The 23,644-nt window shown below is 43.7% G+C and overlaps 2 protein-coding genes across 5 annotated transcripts in view; one reads left to right on the forward strand and one right to left on the reverse strand.

Moving 5' to 3' along the window:
• Nucleotides 1–14,156, reverse strand: part of HRAS (HRas proto-oncogene, GTPase) — a 62,944-nt gene extending 48,788 nt beyond the window's left edge. The window contains exon 1 of the mRNA XM_088665767.1: nt 14,034–14,156. The gene's annotated coding sequence lies outside the window, so the exon portion shown is untranslated. The remainder of the gene's footprint in view (nt 1–14,033) is intronic.
• Nucleotides 14,157–14,257: 101 nt separating this feature from the next.
• Nucleotides 14,258–23,644, forward strand: part of LRRC56 (leucine rich repeat containing 56) — a 40,215-nt gene continuing 30,828 nt past the window's right edge. For 3 of the 4 annotated variants that reach the window (XR_015948887.1, XM_088665744.1, XM_088665734.1), the window contains exons 1-2: nt 14,328–14,466; nt 18,225–18,403. Coding sequence is in view for 2 of the 4 variants with exons in the window: in XM_088665744.1 (XP_088521870.1) it covers nt 18,367–18,403 (37 nt within the window). In the remaining 2 variants the exon portion in view is untranslated. Of the gene's footprint in view, nt 14,467–18,224; nt 18,404–23,644 lie in introns of all 4 variants that reach the window. The other variant, XM_088665740.1, reaches the window with a different exon arrangement.

Here is a 23,644-nt window from a genome sequence, read left to right on the forward strand (position 1 = left end):
AAACTCTCTTATTAGCTAGTGTAGCAAGGACTGTTTGCTTCAGTCACTTTGGGGCTCCCCTAAGCCCTGCTAATCAGAGAGGGAGGTTGCAAGATTTGCTTGCTTGGGTTGATTCCCCTCCTGCTTGCTACTCACAGTGATACTCTTTGCATCACATATGCCCAAATTACAGGAATGCATGCTGATGACAAATCAGGGGCACTTAAAACTACAAATTAGTATTAGCAGTAGTACAAAACCCTCATCACACAGGTTTTACTAAATTCTGAGCATATATTTCTTGATAAGTATATTTACCAGAGAGATACTGTAATACTAACATGAAATATGACTAGTACTGCTAATACTAATTTGAAAACAGTCCCAGAGAGTCTGATGTAGTAGACAGCATCAGACCCTTTCTTAGTGATTATTCAAGGCTCAATCATGCAAACAAAAATTTCCCTTAAAAAGCATTTGGCCCTGAACCAGCAATTTGTGAAGCTCTGTGATTCTAAAAGTAGTGTTATTTTTTGTGTGGAACAGATATATCAGGGTAATTAGTACTTCATCTAGTTGTGGGATTGTTAACGAAGGTAAAGGTACCCCTGACCGTTAGATCCAGTCACGGACGACTCTGGGGTTGCATGCTCATCTCACTCTATAGGCCGAGGGAGCCAGCATTTGGCTGCAGACAGCTTCCGGGTCATGTGGCCAGCATGACTAAGCAAATTCTGGCGAACCAGAGCAGGGCACGGAACACCATTTACCTTCCTGCTGGAGTGGTACCTATTTATCTACTTGCACTTTGAAGTGCTTTTGACCTGCCAGAAGCAGGGACCGAACAACAGGAGCTAACCCTGTCGTGGGGATTCGAACCGCCGACCTTCTGATTGGCAAGCCCTAGGCTCTGTGGCTTAACCCACAGTGCCACCCGCATCCCCCCAAACTGAGATACAACAACAACCCAAAAACCCCGCCCCCCCCAAAACCCACATTTAAAAAAGGCATGGGATGTCAATCAAATCAACCAAAGGCCTGGTTAAAAAGGAACATTTTTGCCTGGCGATTAAAATTGTATAATGAAGGCACCAGGCGAACTTCCCTGGGGAGAGCATTCCACAGCCACTGCAGAGAAGGCCCGTTCTCATGTTGCCACCCTCCAGACCACATACTTGCCATGTCTACTATAATAAAAATAACAATATTTAGCATGTCAGTACCAATTGAGATTAGCTCCATATATATCAGCTCAGAAATTCTTGACACAGACAAGCATTGCCTCCCATACTGGTAAAGCGGGTGTCCCCACATGCTCCTTCCAAATGCTGGCAACAGAGTGTTTTTCAGGCTCTCAACAGGCTAGGAGCGGAGCTTAGGCTCTAAACCTCTGTAGGGCAGGGCAATGGCTCAATAGTATATCACATGATTTACATGTAAACAATTCTAGGTTCCATTCCATGTATCTTCACATACGGCTAGAACCTGGAAAAGACTGAGTGTTGACCAAGAATGGGGGAACTTCAGACTAAGGGTCCATCTCTGCCTGGCCCTGAGGATTCCCTCTGGGCCACACCCCTTCATCCAGTCACATCCTCACTGGTCCTGCTCCACACCCTCCTCAAGTGCTTCAGCCTGGCTGGAATCTGTCCTTGAGCTAAGACATCTTAGATAGAGAGGGTGTATGTGTAGAAATCTCTGGCTTTTGCATGTCTGGAAAGTGGCCGACAGTACAAACCTAAGTGGCAAATCTGCTGCTCTTGTCCACGTTTGCTTCTTGCCCCATTTGCTTTTGCCTCCAGCGGCTGCTGGGTTACCTTGTAGGGAATGTGGTTCTTGGTCTGGAAAAGGGTCCCTTACCCTTGGGGAAGACCATATTGAGCTTGAGGGAGTGATGGGCTGCCAGAGAATAACACACCTTCCTAATTTCAAACTGGGGAGTGAAGTGCATCTTCTGAGCCCAATTCCTTCTCAAGAAAGGCCCTCTCACGTTCTGAGGGGGGACTGCAATGTAAAGGGTGGCTGGTTATTTGCAGAGGATGTGCTTCCACTAAGTCAATTCCAACCCTTCATCCATGAATATTTTTTCACTAGGTTCCACTTGTTATCCTCTATTGCAGATGGAGCAAGGAACTGAAATTAAAACATAGTGGTTTGGCTAAAGCCACCTAAGGAATTTGTGGCCCGAAACAGGTTTTGAATTGGACCCCTTCACCAATAACATCCTCAGTCACTATATTACAGTGCTGTTTGAAGTCCTTGGTACAGTTCAGGGCTGTATTGGTTCAATATCATCCATGTACAGGTGAAACTCAGAAAATTAGAATATCGTCGAAAAGTGCATTTATTTCAGTAATGCAACTTATTATTTTTAATTTTTCTTTGAATTTTTTTACAAATGCTTTCTTTTGGAAATTCCACAGTAATAAAACAAATAGTTACAATAATACAAAATAAACAAAAATAAACATCACTATTACATTTCATTAATTACATTCCATTTATAATTGACCCGCCTAATGACAAATAATTACAATTACAGTACAACAAATAAAGGCTTGACATATCTTGCTTTGCATGTCATGCATCTATCTCATATATTGGTTTCACCTTTTAAGTTGCATTAGTGAAATAAATGCACTTTTCAACGATATTCTAATTTTCCGAGTTTCACCTGTAAATGCTACTCAGAAGCAAGTCCCACTGTGTTTAATGGGGTCACTCCCAGGTAATTATACATAGGACTGCAACCTAGGAGCTTGCAATCCAAGCACTTCACTAAAAGATATCTCAGGATCCTGCATACCGGTAATTACCGTAGGAGCCGGGAAGGACTGGCTGATGGGCTTTGTGGGGTAGTGAATGCTTCCCTCTGTGGGGGAGCCTTCTCAGACCTGCTGAAAGAGGCAGTCATTAAACCACTTCTTTAAAAAAACATATTTAGACCCAGTCAATATGGCCAACTATCACCCAATCTCAAATCTTCCATTCATGGGCAAGGTGATTAAGCGGGTGGTTGCTGAACAACTCCAAGCACGCCTGGAGGATGCAGACCATTTGGATCCCTTCCAATTGGGGTTCAGGCTTCATCATGGGGCTGAAACTGCCTTCGCCACACTGGTCGATGATCTCCTAGTTCTCCTGTTTCCTAGTTCTGCTCGGCGGCCTTTATACCATCAACCATAACATCCTTCTGGACCGTCCAGAGGAGGTGGGGGCACTGTTATACAGTGGGTCCCCTCCTTCCTCCAGGGCCGTGTCCAGAAAGTGGTGGTGGGGGATGAGTGTTCAGACTCCTGGGCTCTCACTTGTGGCGTGCCTCAGGGTTCCGTCCTCTCCCCTATGCTTTTTAACATCTACATGAAGCCGCTGGGAGAGATCATCAGGGGGTTTGGGCTGGGTGTTCATCAGTATGCGGATGATACCCAGCTCTACCTCTCTTTCAAATCAGAACCAGTGAAGGCGGTGGAGGTCCTGTGTGAGTGCCTGAAGGAGGTTGAAGGATGGATGGTGGCTAACAGATTGAGGTTGAATCCTGACAAGACAGAAGTACTGTTTTTTGGGGACAGGGAACGGGCGGGTGTGGGGAACTCCCTGGTCCTGAATGGGGCAACTGTGCCCCTGAAGGACCAGGTGTGCAGCCTGGGAGTCATTTTGGACTCACAGCTGTCCATGGAGGCACATGTCAATTCTCTTTTTCAGGGCAACTGTCTACCAGCTCCATCTGGTACGCATGCTGAGACCCTACCTGCCCGCGGACCGTCTTGCCAGAGTGGTGCATGCTATAGTTATCTCCTGCTTGGACTACTGCAACGAGCTCTACATGGTGCTACCTTTGAAGGTGACCTGGAAACTACAACTAATCCAGAATGCGGCAGCTAGACTGGTGATTGCGTTTCCGAGCACAATTCAAAGTGTTGGTGCTGACCATTAAAGCCCTAAACAGCCTTGGTCCTGTAAACCTGAAGGAGCGTCTCCACCCCCATCGTTCAACTGAGGTCCAGCACCGAGGGCCTTTTGGCGGTTCCCTCACTGCGAGAAGCCAAGGCAGACGGCCTTCTCGGTAGTGGCGCCTGCGATGTGGAACGCCCTCCCATCAGATGTCAAAGAAATAAACAACTATATGACATTTAGAAGACATCTGAAGGCTGCCCTGTTTAGGGAAGTTTTTAATGACTGATGTTTTCATGTATTTTTAATCTTTTATTGAAAGCCGCCCTGAGTGGCTGGGGAAACCCAGCCAGATGGGCGTGGTAGAAATATTATTATTATTATTAATTATTATTATTGCATGGGATTTGGCATTGGTTGTAGAAATCAGTAACAGAGATACTCAGCTTTTCTTTTCTTTCCTTGTCTTTCATCATTCATTCAAAGTGTGTTTCCAACCCTCTGGGCTGGGAAGATTGGCATGAAAGTTTGTGAGTGATGCCTGACAAAATCTCAGCAGCTGGGGCAGGACTGGGGAACTGATTTTACTTTCTTGTTCTGCCAAAAGGCTAACAAAATTACAGTGCAATCCTGTCCATAACTTATCGGAAGTAAATCCTATTGAGTTTAATGAAACTTATGTTCAGATAAGTTTGCATATGATTGCAACTTGGGCTGTAATACAATTACACACTTATCTGGGAATAAGTGCCATTGAAATCAATGGGACTTGCATTTTCTGAACAGGCACACACAGGAGAGCACTGTTAATTATCTAAATATAGGAAGCCCATGCAAATATTGATAGCTTGCATAATTTGTACAGGTTACACAATTTAGGTGTCTGGATACAAAATTTGAATCAAGTTGGCACAGAATTATTTCAAGGCCACTCTGGATGACCTGCTTGTTCAGCATTCATCCTGACTTGCTTGCATGAAGCTTACATGAAGGTTATATTATATCCAGTCTTTACCGCACATTCGTTTTGATTTGCTTGCAGATGCATTATACAACAATGAGGATTCATCCTGCATTCACTCTTGATATGCCTGCAGTGCTTACACGTCTTCTCATTAGACATTTGTACATCCCACACTTTTCAATGCATTTCCCCATCACTTTACAAACTGCAAGAAACCTGATTATTTTTATAGATAATTTGATGCATTAGGGTGACAGAACTCTCTAGTCCACTTTAACTGCATAAACCTAAAGTTCTGTTATGTGCTTGAATCCCTACTGAAAAATAGTAATAGTCTAGAGGCACCCTTATTCTGTTTCGATTTAAACACCCACACCCACCCACCCACCCACAAAATACAAACACACCCCTGCTGAAGGATATACTTTCAGTCCTGCAGCATTTCTCCATAATGTTTCACAGATGGGACGCATGCTTTTCGCTCTGAAACCAAGCAGAGTGTTTTCAGAATTGTCCCTAAGGAATCTAACAAAAATAATAAGGTCAAAGTGAATTGGCCCTTAACAAATAAATCAAATTCTTTTTGACTTTCATGCGTATAATTTTTATAGCACATGATAAATGTTTAAAGCATTTCACATGGGCATCTGCGGGTGGAGGTCAGTGTCCACACACATGCTTAGATAAACCATAATCCCTAGATTCCCAGCTTTCACGTAAAAAAAGAAAAAGGGAGGTCTCTAGCACTTGAGGAACCCAACATATGAGGCAAAATGCGCATGCACTACTCTCATTAGTCTTGGGATACACCAGTCTGCTTACTGCTTTCAGTCTTTTAACCAATTAAGTCAGAGCAGTGATTGACATTTAAGAAAGCAGATCTAGTCAATTAAACAAGACGGAGGATATAGTGAAATACCTGCAGACCAAACAAACTTTATTTGTTTTAAAGCTTTTTATGATGATCTTTCTAGGTGCAGAAGTAATTGCTGCCCCATAAAAAAACCAGTCCTGGAATCCAGGATTTTAGTGTCGCTGTGATTGGGGAATAGAATGTAACCTCCCCCGCCTCCCCAAAAGCGGAAACAGTAAAGACAATAGTCCATGTTTTTCCCATTCAATGTCTTTCCATACCCAAATGATTATTCCCAAATGAATTTGTAAACATTTTAAAACTTACAATACTAATTTCAATACAGATAAAATCTATCACTATTATACCCATATTGTAGATGGCAGGATTGTGGTTAAGAAAGCGTGGGTCATGCCTGTGAGATAACTAGCCTCATATAACCAACATGCTTAAGTCTAATTAATGCATGAAGGGGTTAATACCATAGAGTAAGCTGTGCTGCCAGGCTTAGCTATGACCATTTCCCCACAATTTGGGAGGAGCTAGGTAATCAAGGCTTTTTCTCCCATCTGAGAAGCTTACCTAGCATGTAAAAAGGTTTGAGCTGGTTGAGCTCAGTCACAGGGCTCTCACAAGCCACCTTTCAGTTCCTATACCAATGCTTTAGGAATCATAGAATCATAGAGTTGGAAGAGACCACAAGGGCCATCCAGTCCAACCCCCTGCCAAGCAGGAAACACCATCAAAGCATTCTTGACATATGCCTGTCAAGCCTCTGCTTAAAGACCTCCAAAGAAGGAGACTCCACCACACTCCTTGGTAGCAAATTCCACTGCTGAACAGCTCTTACTGTCAGGAAGTTCTTCCTAATGTTTAGGTGGAATCTTCTTTCTTGAAGTTTGAATCCATTGCTCCGTGTCCGCTTCTCTGGAGCAGCAGAAAACAATCTTTCTCCCTCCTCCATATGACATCCTTTCATATATTTGAACATGGCTATCATATCACCCCTTAACCTTCTCTTCTCCAAGCTAAACATACCCAGCTCCCTAAGCCGTTCCTCATAAGGCATCGTTTCCAGGCCTTTGAGCATTTTGGTTGCCCTCCTCTGGACACGTTCCAGCTTGTCAGTATCCTTCTTGAACTGTGGTGCCCAGAACTGGACACAGTACTCCAGGTGAGGTCTGACCAGAGCAGAATACAGTGGTACTATTACTTCCCTAGATCTAGATGCTATACTCCTATTGATGCAGCCCAGAATTGCATTGGCTTTTTTAGCTGCTGCATCACACTGCTGACTCATGTCAAGTCTGTGGTCTACCAAGACTCCTAGATCCTTTTCACATGTACTGCTCTCAAGCCAGGTGTCACCCATCCTGTATGTGTGCCTTTCAATTTTTTTGCCCAAGTGTAGTACCTTACATTTCTCCTTGTTAAAATTCATCTTGTTTGCTTTGGCCCAGTTGTCTAATCCGTTAAGGTCATTTTGAAGTGTGATCCTGTCCTCTGGGGTATTAGCCACCGCTCCCAATTTGGTGTCGTCTGCAAACTTGCTCAGGATGCCCTCAAGCCCATCATCCAAGTCATTGATAAAGATGTTGAATAAGACTGGGCCCAAGACAGAACCCTGTGGCACCCCACTAGTCACTACTCTCCAGGATGAGGCGGAGCCATTGATGAGCACCCTTTGGGTTCGGTCAGTAAGCCAGTTAGAAATCCACTGAATGGAACTTTCACCACTTTGTAATTAAGCTAAGTTTTACTGCATATGCAACTTTTCTGAAGCATATGAATTTGGAGAGTTTGTAAGTAAACCAATTTTTAACTTAGCAAAAGTGTGGTTTTTTCCTATGCTGGCAAAAGAGGGATTTTTGTTGTTGTTGAAAGAAACATTTTAAGGGAGTATTTTGGAACTCACTTGGAGAATGCTGAGAGAACAGGGTTCAACGCAGGCTACATTATGAGTTCATGGCCAAGGCAAGAGCTGAATTAGGAACTTGCGATCTTAGAAATCAGTCACAATGGCACAACAGCTTCCCAAAGAGCTTTCTTAGAGAGATGCTGCTGTAAATTTCTGCTGAGCAATGCCAAGGGTGGTGTTTCTTCACAAGCATATGCATGTATGTCATACCACTCTGCTCTTATTCCAGTCCAGCCTTGTCCTAGCCATTTCTTGTGAGCATTTAGGTTGCTATACACAACTTCTCCAGGGCAATTGGAAAATGACATCAACGCATAGCTATTTTAGCTAGTCATGTTTGACAAAGAAGAAGATGATGAATAGGACAGAGGAATACCAACATATTCTAGAGGAAGGAGAAATGTCCCAAGTCTGGCTCTTGGTTGATCTATTGGCGTTAACTGCAAAAAGGATTCAAATAAATAAGTACATCTCACATTGTCTGGTTATGTAACACACACTGATAGTAGGAGTCAACTCATTTTAAGGGTTATAAGCACACACACCACACACAAGGTTGCTAGGACAGACCAGTAGATCTGAACTTTCATTAGAAGACAAATCATTGGAGCAAGACTTACTTTTAGTACTAATTACCAGCCATTTATATACTTTATATAAACCATTCCAGTCAGAATTTCACCTGTTTTTCTAAAACCAAATTTAAGACTTTCAGGTTGATAAACCTAATGAAGGATCATTTTCAAAATTCAGCCAGTCATTGAGTGATGTCGGATCAGTCACCTATCTCTCAGTCTAACCTACCTCACAGGGCTGTTGTGGGGACAAAATGGGGAGGAAGAGAACCATGAACGTCACCTTGAGCTCCTTGGAGCAAAGGCAGATGGAACATAAATATAAATGTAATAATAAATAAATAATCAAAGCTCAATAGATTGTTATTTCAAGGCCATTACCCTGGTATAAAAACAACTTCATGATGAACACAAACTCCTTCCAGGGAGTATTTCAACCACAGATCGACATGCTTCCCTACAGAACTGTGAATACCACACAACAGGAGTAACAACCGCAACCATTGTGAAAATGTTTGTTGATTTGCTCAGGTTTCCTGTTCCTCATCTGACTTGTTCAAGTGGCCCTGCTTTGAGCAAGTACAGGGTCTATGACAGATTCTAATTTGATTTTCTGATTGGGTCCTAGCATCACCATGACTCTATCAGATTCCCCAGCAGCCCCTCTGTGGGTTCTTCATGGGACAGATCCCTAACACTTAATACTATTTTCACCAGTGAAGTAAAAAGCACATCCCCCATTAATTTAGCTGTGTGTGCACATGTTACCTCCCCACTGAGCCACGTCTACAAGTGTCATAATGGACAGAGTGAAGAAGCTGAATTAATGCTCCTTGTTATGTGTGAAAATGCTCTCAGCCTCTCCAGCCTTTTCTTTTCAGATATCCACTTGGTGTGTGATATGTTACCTGTGGCTACTTTACCGAGAAAACTTTTAGGAACTCTTTACAGATTGCTTCAAAGCAGCTCAAAATCTGATCTGATCTGCAGCTATCAAAATGGATCATTTTGTCATATATGTATTATAGGAAAAGCAAAGTGCTTCCTTTTATAATCACCTTGCAATATGATACAAGGACTTTGCCATGGCAACCCAGCTCATGAAACAGAATAATGTTGATCATAAGGTATAGGTTGCTATGGTGAGTAAAGCTGAGACTGGAGCCTTGCATCCTCTAGCAAGCCAGGTTTGTATCAATAAGGGCCCTTGCCAGGATGCACCTGAGATAGGGGTCAAGCTAAAAGGCTAGCTACCAACATGAGACAAGGATGGGTAAAGTGTAGAGCTCTTAGCACACGTCTCTGCAGCCAGCAATTAATAATTTCCCCAACTTCTGGAAAGAATTTAGGCTTAATCAGAAGTTAGGAAAATATTTTATTCATGAGCAGGTGTGATGTGGCATGGGAAAATCCTGTGTGATGTTCTATTTGTGAATGCAGAATCCACTCACTGTGATGAAACAACAGCAACTCATTGCAGTGCAGGCTGGGTGCAGGGTGCAATGTAGAACTGTGTAACTTGGATCTGTGTTGAAAGCTATACACAGTCCTGGGCAAACACTGTTTGTAGGCAGGAACAAGTTAACTATAAGCCTACTTCACATTATGCAACACATCTGAACCCTCTAAAATGTTTCCCACCAATCACAAATGCTGTTACAATGCTTATCCTGTATATATGCGAGTTCTGCATAGAAAAGTAACAGTTCCTCTGCATCTCTTGCATTTAATGGCCTTCAACTCCGCTGATTATGCTCTCCATCCCTGTCTATGTTCACTTCTCTTGCCAAATCCCCCTTCCCCCCAACAAACCCCCTTCCCTTTGTCTGGGGGAGATCTCCCACTTTTGTTGCACTGTAGCACAAAAAACGCCCTTATTTACCGGTATTTATTTATTGCATTTATATCCCACCATTTTCTCCAAGGAGCTCAAAGTAGCATACACGGTTCTCCCTCTTCTCATGCAAGCCCCACAACAACACTTTGAGGTAGGTTAGGCTGAGAGAGCACTTTGAAGCTCAACATCAAAAAAACCAAGATCATGGCCACTGGTCCCATCACCTCCTGGCAAATAGAAGGGGAAGAAATTGAGGCAGTGAGAGATTTTACCTTCTTGGGCTCCTTGATCACTGCAGATGGTGACAGCAGTCACGAAATTAAAAGACGCCTGCTTCTTGGGAGAAAAGCAATGACAAACCTAGACAGCATCTTAAAAAGCAGAGACATCACTTTGCCTACAAAGGTCCATATAGTTAAAGCTATGTTTTTCTCAGTAGTGATGTATGGAAGTGAGAGCTGGACCATAAAGAAGGCTGATCGCTGAAGAATTGATGCTTTTGAATTATGGTGCTGGAGGAGACACTTGAGAGTCCCATGGACTGCAAGAAGATCAAACCTATCCATTCTGCAGGAAATCAGCCCTGAGTGCTCACTGGAAGGACAGATCGTGAAGCTGAGGCTCCAATACTTTGGCCACCTCATGAGAAGAGAAGACTCCCTGGAAAAGACCCTGATGTTGGGAAAGATTGTGGGCACTAGGAGAAGGGGATGACGGAGGACGAGATGGTTGGACAGTGTTCTCGAAGCTACGAACATGAGTTTGACCAAACTGCGGGAGGCAGTGCAAGACAGGAGTGCCTGGCGTGCTATGGTCCATGGGGTCACGAAGAGTCGGACACGACTAAATGACTAAACAACAGGCTGAGAGACAGCAACAGGCCTAAGGTCACGCAATGAACTTCATGTCTGAATGTAAAGCAGGGCAGTGGAGTATGTGACCTGAGGAAAAAGAGTTGGGGGCCAGAGAGAGGCCCAAAGGGCCACATTCAGCCATCAGGCTTGAGGTTCCCCACCCCTGTCCTATCTCCCATCCAGACCATGATGACAGAGGCTTTTTTCTGTGAGTAAGGAAGAGATCAGCAATAGGTAATGTATCACAGCAGCCATTACACTCTAAACCATGTTACACTCTAAACCATGTTTTTTGAATTTCTCCTGATCAGCAAAACTCCTTGACATGAAAAGGAACTTTGTCAATTTAGGTAATGATTGGATTGCTGCCCCTTATAAAACATATGAGTAAGATGTTCATCTGATGCTGAGGCACTAACACTGAGTAATTTCCCAGCACTCATTAGTAACACTTTTTTATTTAAGAAAAGAAAGTATTAGCTATAGTTTCCCCACAGTAAGCTTTTTAATCATCACAGCTTACTGGCAGAGGGATTTGTGGAGTAGCTTATATGATCACAAAGAGAATTAAATGCATTACACTTGCTCTGTATCCTGCTAAATGATATATTATAGGAGGAGACTGAGGCTGCTGGATTCCCATAAAGTAAGACGAATACAGTATATGAATTTCAGACTTGGTATCTATGTTATATTAGGGAGGATTTTACAATGGTGTTATGCAAGTCCCACTCTGCATCTATTAACCTAATATTGCACTCATTCCACAGAATACATGACAGAGAATTTAACCATTCACCCTCAGCAATGCTGTGTGTTTCAGGCTATCTAGAGATATGTAATAAAGGTGCCAGGCGAGCATACATGGGGACAGTGGGGAGCATCTTCTGAGATGCTTGTGCTGCTGTTCTCTGGACAGCAACAAGGAGATTTTAACAAGGAGAAATGTAAAGTACTACCTTGGGCAAAAAATAAAAGGCACAAATACAGGATGGGAGACACCTGGCTTGAGAGCAGTACATGTGAAAAGCAGTACATGTGAAAAGGATCTAGGAGTCTTGGTAGACCACAAACTTGACATGAGTCAACAGCAGCTAAAAAAGCCAATGCAATGCTGGGCTGCATCAATAGGAGTATAGCATCAAGGGAAGTAATAGTACCACTGTATTCTGCTCTGGTCAGACCTCACCTGGAGTACTGTGTCCATTTCTGGGCACCACGGTTCAAGAAGGATACAGACAAGCTGGAACGTGTCCAGAAGAGGGCAACCAAAATGGTCAAAGGCCTGGAAACGATGCCTTATGAGGAACGGCTTAGGGAGCTGGGTATGTTTAGCCTGGAGGAGAGAAGGTTAAGGGGTGATATGATAGCCATGTTCAAATATATAAAAGGATGTCATATAGAGGAGGGAGAAAGATTGTTTTCTGCTGCTCCAGAGAAGCGGACACGGAGCAATGGATTCAAGCTACAAGAAAGAAGATTCCACCTAAACATTAGGAAGAACTTCCTGACAGTAAGAGCTGTTCGGCAGTGGAATTTGCTACCAAGGAGTGTGGTGGAGTCTCCTTCTTTGGAGGTGTTTAAGCGGAGGCTTGACAGGCATATGTCAGGAGCATAGCTGCCAAGTTTTCCCTTTTCTCGTGAGGAAGCCTATTCAGCATAAGGGAATTTCCCTTAAAAAAGGGAGAACTTGGCAGCTATGGTCAGGAGTGCTTTGATGGTGTTTCCTGCTTGGCAAGGGGTTGGACTGGATGGCCCTTGTGGTCTCTTCCAACTCTATGATTCTATGGACCTCTTACGGAGGAGGCACACAAAGAAGGGCCTCAGATGATGGTTGCAGGGTCTGGGTTGGTTAATCATGCTATATACACACACACAAACACACTCTTATTTTCAAGTCACTATCTTCTTTCACTCTCTTATTGTTTTCAGAAATTCAGAATCGGCTTTTTAGCTTTCTCAGGCCATGCCTATCTTATTCAGTCATAATTTGTCCTCTATTGCAGCTCCAGAGGGAATTTGCTTTATCATCGTACAGCTTTACTGTCTACAGATCTAACAGGTTTCTGCATTCCCTTAGAAAACACCTCCCTGAGGTATTATACAGTGGCAATAATTCAGAGTCTAAATGACTCTTCTGAGATGCTGTTTCTTTAATAGGCTGCATGAACATGGACAGCCCTGAGTGCTCCCTGGAAGGACAGATCGTGAAGCTGAGGCTCCAATACTTTGGCCACCTCATGAGAAGAGAAGAATCCTTGGAAAAGACCCTGATGTTGGGAAAGATTGAGGGCACTAGGAGAAGGGGACGACAGAGGACAAGATGGTTGGACAGTGTTCTCGAAGCTACGAACATGAGTTTGACCAAACTACGGGAGGCAGTGCAAGACAGGAGTGCCTGGCGTGCTATGGTCCATGGGGTCACGAAGAGTCGGACACGACTAAACGACTAAACAACAACAACATGAACATGGACACAGAAAAAGAGCAGGAAAAAGAAAGCATATCTTAATGCTTGTGTTTGTGAGCACTCCAAAAGAGTTGTTCCAACATAAAGTGTGATTTTTACTGAGAGATTTCTTCTCCTGTAAGGCTGTGAATAGGGATTTCACGGTCAATTTCTGTATTACATTTTTGTACATGCAGGCACCCATTTATGTATGCGTCCCATTTATGTAAGCGTAAACAACCACACATACCCAAGCTTGCTTCAATGCACGCTAGGGGAATGGATGTTGCATAGAATGGCTTTCCCAGTAGGTGTATGTGGAGAGAAAATAATAGTGCAACCTTCCAGGCTGTAAATTTAGGCTTGTGCATTTGATCTGAAGTGTAAGTACAACCTTACACGCACGACCACACATTTGGAACACGTGTACCAGGATAGCAACTGCTATTGAGTAAAAAGGCACTCCTACAAGCCTGTGGGGTTTTTCCCCTTGCCGCATTTTACAGACTCTCATATTAGACCATTCATTTCCTTGAAGAAACGTACAGCTCCCTCTTCCCAGCACCCAAACTGCCCACCTAAAAACGTCTCAATTCTGCAATTCGGATTTAAAACTTGCAACTCGACTGCACACTTATCCGGACCAGGACTATCCCGGTTGAACCAGCGCAAATTTATTCCGAGGGAACAGTGACGCTTCAGACGTTACCTACCCATAGCCAATCTCCTTTACGCAACACCTTAGGGGCGGCCGGAAGCCCCCAAACCTTCTCTGCAGCTGCTCCTCTCCTCACGCGCAAAGCACCGCTGCAGCCGCTTCTCGCCACGAATCCGGCCCCAAGGCGGTGACTGGCTCCGGGCCCCGCCGTGCTCATGACTATGTAATGCGCGTATTCAAATCGAGCCGTTGCTGGGGCAACCTGAGGCCCTGTTACTCACGCGAATCCCTGGAAGTACCCGAGGAGGCAGCGCGGGCCCGGGAACGGAGGGAACCCAAGGCTCTCTCCTTAGCTGGGGCTTTTTTGGCAGGAGCAGCCCCTTCTCTTTCTTTCCTCCTCTTACTCTGGAAGTAAGGGAAAGGGGAGGGGCGCCACCTTTTTGCAGCCCGAGGAGACAAGAAGCCGGTAGGGGAGAGACTCCACCCAGGTGGGTGAGAGGCGGGAAGGGGCAAGATGAAGGTGCCACCCCCGCCCCCCTCGCACTGTTTTTAACAATTCTTGGTTTCAATCTTACCCGGAAGCTTTGCCCCTAAGACTTGATAAGGGACATGTACTCTGCATATTCGGCGGCGAGCATCCTTATTGCGGCCGAGCAGTCATGCTGCTTATTATTATTATTATTATTATTATTACTGTTTACGTTAGCATGCTTATTGGGGAGCAACCGCATTGAACACAGCGGGGTTTCCTTCTGAGTAAACATGCAAGGGATAACACTGCATGGCTAGAATCCTTTGATCGCTTGCCTTGCATGTTTAGATCGAATCATAGAGTTGGAAGGGGCCACGAGGATCATCTAGTCTAGCCCCCTGCAATACAGAAATCTTTTTGCCCAACGTGGAACTCGAACCCCTAACCCTGAGATTAAGAGTCTCGTGCTCCACCACTGAGTTATCCAGGTCGGAATGTCATTTCTTGTAACTTGAATCCATTGCTTTGGGTCCTAGTGCACTGGTTTAATTCCAAGTGGATTCAGGTGGAATCTTAAGTGTGCATACTTCTTAGTAATGATGTTGCAAATGGTAAGGCTTGCTTCCAAATAAGCAAGTTATTGTTTACTCCTTGTTTGTGATGGAGCTGATATATGCTTGGAGATCATATACTGTAGCTACATCAGGAAGAACTTTCTGACAGCAAGGTCTGTTTGACCGTGGAATAGACTCCCAAGGGGGGGGGATGGACTCTCGCCTTCCTTGGAGGTTTAAGTTGGATACAATTTGTCATGTATGATCTAGTTGAGATTCCTGCATTGCAGAACATTGGACTTGACCCTCGGAGTCCCTTCCAACTCTCCAATTCCATGATTCTGCGGCTCAAGCAAGCAAGCCATGCTGTAAAAGTAAGGCAAGCACAAACATCCTTCCTTGGGGTCACTAGCAAACATACTCTGTAAAGAGAGTCCTTTTTGACTTCAGATTTGCCATCAGTTAGCCTGGGTGATCAAAAACCCATAGAGTTACTCTTGGGAAATTGTATTAGATGCCAACAGTTAAATATGTTTTGAATAACTTAATAATGTTTGGTGTGTGTTTCTGATGTGCCTTCAGAGCTGTCTGTCCCTTTGTACACAGAATGATCTTGGTTTTTTTTGACGTTGAGCTTCAGACCATATTTTGCGCTCTCCTCTTTCACCCTCATTAAAAGGTTCTTTGAGGGTGAAAGAGGAGAGTGCAAAATATGGTCTGAAGCTCAACGTCAAAAAAACCAAGATCATGGCCACTGGTCCCATCACCTCCTGGCAAATAGAAGGGGAAGAAATGGAGGCAGTGAGAGATTTTACTTTCCTGGACAAAGACAACAGGCAAAATGCATAATGGCATTTAAACATACATGTTTTGCAGACTGACTTGGCCTTAGATTCTAATGTACAAAAATGCTTCCAGTAGCACCTTAGAGACCAACTAAGTTTGTCATAGGTATGAGCTTTCGTGTGCATGCACACTTCAGATACACTAAAACAGAAGTCACCAGACCCTTATGTATAGTCAGAGGGTGGGGAGGGGTATTACTCAGAAGGGTGGTGGGAATGGGTGTTTGGCTGATAGGAGTGGTAAACCTGTTGATGACTGTTAACGACTGCAATTGGTCTTGCAGGAAAAAGCAAGGGCTGAGGTGCTAAAGAAAGCTTGATAATGTATAATGAGATAAGAATCCAGTGTCCTTATTCAGACCAGGTCTCTCCATGGTTTTAAGCTTGGTAATGAGTTGCAATTCAGCAACTTATCTTTTCAGTCTGTTTCTGAAATTTTTCTGTAATAAAACAGCTACTTTGAGATCTTGTATAGAATGTCCTGGGAGATTGATTCCTGCAAGACCAATTGCAGTCATTAACAGTCGTTAGCAGTCAGATGGGGTGGGTCCTAAAACAAACATATCAGATGTCAAAGGCCAAGGTAATGCAACAAAAGCCATACAATTTAGGTGCCAAGCATCATAATAATGTATGTTAAGTACTTTTCATGTACTAAAGCAATATGTAAAATACTTTTAAAGTTGGGTTTGGATTTTCTGATCTAGTTGACTGAGCTACCCTGCCAAAAACAAAATCCTAACAGCCTGCTTTTGTGAATGTTTATTAAAAGTGTCTATTAAGGGGCTTATTCCCAGGTAAATGGACATGGGATTACACAGCCTAAACTAGGGAGGGGAACCCTCAGGAGAGAGTTTCAATTAGTCTTTATCTCCATCCACGTTCTCCCACTATCTGTTCTCTCTCACCCTGGAGTGCGACTGCTCCTAAAACAGAGATGGGCAACCTTTTTTATGTCAAGGGGCAAATTCCTTTGGACTGCTAATCTGCTGGGAGTGGGCACAGCCAGAACAACAGGTACTTACGACAGACATTAATTTATAATAAAGACCACCCTCTTTCAATTTTCACTGTGGCTACCTCAAAATAAAGATTCCTAAGGTCTACTCAGAAGTAAGCCCCACTGAGTTTGATAGGATTATTCTTAAATAAATATGCAAAGAATTTTTTATTTATTTAGTATAACAGACCAATACAGCTAATGTTCTGGAAAGCAAGTGAAAAAATTACTTTGTGATTCTGGTGTGTGTGAGTGTATTCAGAAGCATAGTAATTTGATACTAGATAGTGATGTGGGGAAAACTGCTTTTCTGGAAGCCAAACAACCATGTTTGGTTAAAAATAAAAAACTCATCAATTATCTATAAAAAAAACTATCTTGTGTTCTGAAATGACATAATAGAAGGTTGGGCACTTAAAAGTCAGGAAAAATAAGGAGGATGGAAAGGAAAGACCTCTGATGCGATGGAAGAATGAGGCCGTTTAAGGAAGTATTGGGGCTGCATAAAATGTGGCCTGCAGGTTGCCCACCTTGACGTGGGAGTAAGCCAGGAAGGACACCTGCCATCAGCGAATATATATTCAGTAATGGGCCAGCTTGTGAAACAGTTCATTATGATATTCATAATGTAAATGCCCTCTCAACCTTTGTTTTTCCTCACCTTTTAGAATTTTATTCAAATAACAGTTCTGACATTGCAGGATTAGAGTTGTATAGAATGCAGCCTGATACATAAATGTGGGCAAAAATAGTTTTTAACATTAGGAACTGATTGGTGTAATAGCAATTTCCTTGTGACATCATAGTAAATCTCAGCTGTCTAAAGGTCCCCCCCCCCCAGAAGAGGTTATCTACAGGGCACTTTTGCTAAATTACACTTAAAATGGCATTCACAGCTCCCTGAGGAGCCAACCCCTATATACAGTCTATAGCTTGCATAGATTTTCTTACTTTTTATTTAGTAGGGCTTAAACAACTACTATTGTCTATTGATTAATTTAGACACTGTACAAAGATTTTCATCAAAGTTATACTTTGGAGCTGAAATGTAGAAAGGATAAGTTTGATTGTTAATAGAAATATGTATCAGAATGGGTGTTATATTATCAAGTGGACAAATTATGTATTTAAATGTGCTTCAAGCTTCTTCAGGTAGGGAAGAGGAAGGGGAAAACTAGTTGAAATATATTGTTCTATTACTTTGGAAATCAATGCATTAAAAAAAAAAAGCTTCAGGCGTAAGAGCATTTAGAACAATAATTTCTTGAATGTCCAAATTTGGCAGCTGCCATGATACTCTGAGGTGCAAGGGTGGTGGTAGTGGTAATTGGATTGATAGTTGAATTGATCCAATTATAAATTGGTTTTTTTCCAGAGATTAACACTAGAGAGAGAGAAAACATGTTTGTACTGAAAATGGAAAGAGTGTTTGCAGACTGACCTGCCTGCTGGACAGTACTACATCCATTACACTCCTTTAGTTCTTCACATGCTTCATTTGTAGAATCTTGTAGTGGATGACAAGTGCAACACTTCAGTTACTGGAACTTCCAGGTTAGTCACTAAAACACACTTATATGTGGGCTGCTCTTGAAGATAATATTGGAAACTTCAATTGGCTGAGAACATTGTGGTGAGATTTGTGCCTGGAGTCAGCAGGATGGCTCATATTAGGCCAAGCCTGTTCCACTTTCATTTGCTTTCAGTTCGTTTCTGGGCTCAATTCATGGTTTTGGCTTTGTCCTGCAAAGCCTCTAAGTGGCCTGAGAACAGCATATCTCAGCAACCACCTCTGCCTGTATGAACCAGCTCAAGACAAGCGCTCAGGTTCTCAGACTCTCCTTGTCTTCCCTTGGCCTATGGAAGTAGAACTGGCGGAGAACAAGAAAGTGGCCGAATCCGTTGTGCCTATGGAATAGACTCATTAGACCTGCTCTTTGCCAGCTTAAGTAGGCTTTTATCTTATTCCATTTGGCTTTGTTGTTGTTAGAGCCTCTGCTGATGTTTTTAGCTTGCTGTTGCTGGTATAATTTTATGATGCTATTTTAACTGCTGTTCTCATTTAATTACTTATTTTTGAATACCTTATATTGAGATTTCTATAACAACTAAATCATATTTTTGTAATACAATAACAAAGAAGAAACATAAAAAGCAAGTTGTACCATATAGTATGTACAAAGCGACTAGATGACCCTTGTGGTCTCTTCAACAGTTCTATATTCTATATCAACGCTTCTGAGCTTACAGACACTTGTGTGCCCACCAGTATTTCCTATGGCACCTGCAAAAGGTCTCCGTAAATATCCCCTAAAAATCTACGTTGCATGAGCAATTGTTTGCTTTTGATGCTCAGCTTGTGTTTGCACTGGCTTAGCCTCTCCTACATTGACCTTGCCCCCTTAAACATGAACACATTTAATTGGATGCCAGAACTCAGTGCTCACCCTCTTTCTCCATTTGAACAAAGGAGAGGTGCAAAGAACTTACGTGTGAGTGTGGTGATCTCCGATGGAGGGGTCTTTTTTCCAGTTGATGGTGGGCAAGGGGTGGGGCGTGTCCTCACAATATTGTGGTCCTGTCTCTTTACTGCTCTTTTAGATGTGACAGCCATTTTGTATTATAGCAACTATTATGTGACTGGCATTTGGCATAATTTATCAGAATCCCCAATATTCCTAGTGGCCCAAACAGGTTGGCAACTTCTCAACTTGACGTTCCAACAAATGATGCTACTATTTTGTCTATCCTATGTCAGAACCAGAGGCGTCCTTCCCATAGGGGCTAGTGGCTCGTTGCGCCAGGGCGCCGGCCTCTCAGGGGCGCCCCAGCAGGGCGCAACGAGCCACTAAGCCCTATGGCTCCGCTGCCGCCTCCTCTCCCTTGGCCGCTGCGAGTAACTTCCCCCCTCCTCCCTCCCTATCTCTGCGAAGGACAGGGCGGCTACGGGGCATGAAGTAGGACTGCGGAGGGAGAAAGAGAGAGAGAGAGGTCAGTGCACCATTTATTCTGTCCGCTCACACACTCCCCCGCCCCATGCTGCGGCCACGACCTCTTTATTATTTGGGGAACGCAGAGATGTATTGGTGGGACTCAGAGAAAGCCGTCCCTCCCCCACCCCCCGTGCCTTGATATATATAGATTCTGTTGGGCTTGGAAAAGCAACTTTACAGAGTGATTCTTTTTTCTCTAGTAAAGCTTCTTTGGTGGTGCAGGCAGGGACTTCCTACTGCTGCTGTTTCTGAAGTGGGGTCTCGCTGTAGTACTTTGCAAATGCAGACAGTTTTGAGAGAGTGTGTGTCCCTCCCCTTCTACCTTCCCTAGGCTTCCTCTTTATGGCGGCGGGAGTGGGGAGATACCTTGCATACTGGATGCCCTGCAATTAACTCTCCTCTCCCCTGCACTATATGCAGTTTGCGAAGGAAAGAAATTAACCCTTTAAGAACGTTTCACCTGGGCAGCCGCGAGAGCGCCGGCAGCGAGCTGTAGTCAAGTAGCCCCAACGGCGCCCTCCGCCCCAGGCATAACTGCCAAGTTATCCCTTTTTTTAAGGGAAATTCCCTTATGCTGAATAGGCTTCCTTGCGAGAAAAGGGAAAACTTGGCAGCTATGGCCCCAGGCTAAATTTTGGGAAAGGGAGGGGGCCCCAGAGGGACCTTTGCACCACGGCGCCGGATGTGCTTAAGACGGCCCTGGTCAGAACTAAGAGCAGTTTAGAAGTACTGTTGTATAGCTGAAATTGAAAAATCCAATATATAATAAAATATTGAATGGCATATTCACAGTGGGTGGCGGCATGCTTCCAGTCGCACTGCACTCATTGGGACAGGAAGGTGGTGAGATGGCAAAATTAGGAGTGCTCCAAGGTGGTTGCAGGGCAGCAGTTGCACACACTCATTCAAAACTGCAGCTGCCAGCCTGGAAGTCCTCCATCTTTGCTGCCACCACTTCACCCCAGCCACATTTCAATGAGCACAATACTGCTGCCACTACCGTGTTTCTCCTAAAATAAGACACGTCTTATATTTATTTTTCTTGCAAAAAAACACACCATGGCTTATTTTCAGGGGATGTCTTTTTTTTTTTTATTAAACTCTGTCGGGGCTCGGCAGGGCGCGCGCGCTACTGCTTTTGCCGGCTCCCGCTCAGTTCAGTCGGCAGGGCTCGGCAGTTCAGGGGTCCGCAGTTCAGGGGTCGGCAGGGCGCGCGCGCCGCTGGCTTTGCCGGCTCCCGCTCTGTCGGGGCTTGGCAGGGCGCGCGCGCTACTGCTTTTGCCGGCTGCCGCTCAGTTCAGTCGGCAGGGCTCGGCAGTTCAGGGCTCGGCAGGGCGCGCGCGCTGCTGCCTTTGCCGGCTCCCGCTGGGTCAGGGCTCAGAAAAGCGCGCGCTGCTGCCCTTGCCGGTCCCGCTGGGTCAGGGCTTGGCGCGGCGCGAGCTGCGGATCGTGCAGGGTCCTGCTGGGTCGAGGCTCTGCGCGACGCGTGCTGCAGCTTCTCCCGGCTCCCGGTCCGTCTGCGCTCCATGTGGCGCACGTTGCGCATCCGCTTCCTGACAGGAAAGGCATATCCCTTTTCCTGTTCCTTACGGAAGCGCCATCCAGACCTGCTCCAGCACGGTAGGGTACCTGTACCCCAACACGTCTTATTTTGGGGGGATGTCTTATATTTTTTTGCCGTTAAAAAATCGTGCCATGTCTTATTTTTTAGGCCCGTCTTATTTTGGGAGAAACACGGTAGATGGAGGACACCACTATCTCCGCCCTGCCCCTGCACAAGCCACTTCCATAGATTCATACAGATTTAACAATGAATCTGTGGCACTATACCAGTTTAGCAGTTTTCAATAACAGTATATATCTCTTCTCTGCCACTTTAGAATTCAGTAACTCCACTAATTGCTCTCATTGACTCTTGTTACATGTTTCAAGAGTTCTACTGTTGTATTACAGTCTATGACAGAAAGATCTTTTTTGGCCACCAAGAAGCTCAGGTCATTACCGGTAGGCACTTGAAATGTTTCTCTTCTTGCCTGCAATCTAGTTGCACTGAAAAGGGGGAAGTGGCCTCTCTATAAAGCTACCATGGGTGTGGTCCTTTGGTGCAGCAGTTTTGCTACACAAAAAGATTCTAATTTGGGCTATCTTTTAATTGCTCCACTGTTAATTTTATTGTGCTTTACACATATGGAGCTGGGCATAAAAGTTCTGCTTGCTAATTCAGTTGTAAAGCAATTACAAGTAACAGATCAATATTGGGAAGTATAAAATCAGGAGCATAACTTCAGATATTAAACCACAAATTGATCTTCTTGTCAAACCATAAGTAAGTGTTGCTCTAATACATGTTTCAGAGATAAGAGGGCATTTTGCACAGCAACTGTAATATTTGGTAGCAGTGAAATAAATCATTTTATTTATCGTGTTTTTAACTCTTTAGACACACCGTCTGGTGGTTTACGCAATCTCACCATTGCATTTGGTGTCTTTATATAGGATTATTTTACAACTTCTCCCAATTTAAATAAATTCAATGCCTTTTCACTCATCAGGAGGTAGAATGGCAAGATCTTGCTCCCATTCATAATTTATATATTTATTTTTTATTAAATTTATATACTGTACCGGTCTATACTAGGAGGTCTCAGGGCAGTTCAATTTATGACCCTATGGGTTTGAATTTGTGGTAACTGGTGATTGACCAGGAAAGAGCACTTGAGTTTCTGATGAAAATGTCAGCCTGGTATGTGGCAGTGTTAGAAACTGAAATATGAAAGCTAGGAGTTAAATGGCACCTTAAACCTAGATTATGGGTGCAACAACAGAATGTCTAGGTGTGGTTTTATTATAACAAATACAAAGCTGAAAATGAATGAACTGCAGCTAAAATATTATGTTCGTTTTCCACATGGTCTAGTCCTTCCCCTGCCCACTCCCCTAATATTCTTAAGAGGGTCTATTCTCCAGGCTTCAGAGAGTAGTTGGAAGTGGGGAGGCAGAAAAAGGTCCTCCTGTCCTTCCACTCTGTGGTTTTAATCTGAAATCTTAGGCGCAGTACTGCACTGAGCTCAGAAACTGTTTGCGCTAATGAAATTCCCTGTCGCAAAATGTGCCTAGAACCACGGGAATCTCGAACGCTGCAAGCAAGGGAGGACACAATAAAGGTGTGTCTGATTATGCGTGGTTTGCAAAAAGTGGATATCATTTTACTAGAATGCAGGGTCTTCCAACGAAACTGATGTTGGAAGATTCAGAGCATGCAGTTTATACAGTGCATAGTTAAACTTTGGAATGTGTTCTTACAAGACAGAGTGAACTTGGATGACTTTAAAGAGGATTAGACAAATTCATGAAGGATGGGGCTCTCAATTAATACTAGCCATGAGGACTGTGTATACAGACTATTTCTCTGTATACCAGTTGCTGGGAATCAAAAGTGGAGAGAGTTGCTATTGTACTCAGCTGCTGCTTGTGACCTTCCTATAGGCATCTCTTTGAACACGGCAAAAATATTATGCTGGACTAGATGGATCTGATCCAGCAGAGCTCTTCTTATGTTTTCACATTGTTATGTAATTTCAGGGTTCCCATGATGAGGCTGTATAAACCCTTTATTTTTTAAATAAATGAACTAGTTGAATTTCTTTCATTTTTCTCTAAACAAGTAAAGTTTTTAGTGCTACTTTTATTTCTGGGTTGAATGTAGACTATCACTCTTTCATAGTTGTTTTATAGTCTTTTATGGTTATTAATTGGCAGCTTTGTTTGTTATTGGTTCTTGGAATGACTAAGCATTTGTGGG

The sequence above is a fragment of the Zootoca vivipara genome, chromosome 1, assembly GCF_965207765.1.
Source record: "Zootoca vivipara chromosome 1, rZooViv2.hap1.1, whole genome shotgun sequence".
NCBI lineage: Eukaryota > Metazoa > Chordata > Lepidosauria > Squamata > Lacertidae > Zootoca > Zootoca vivipara.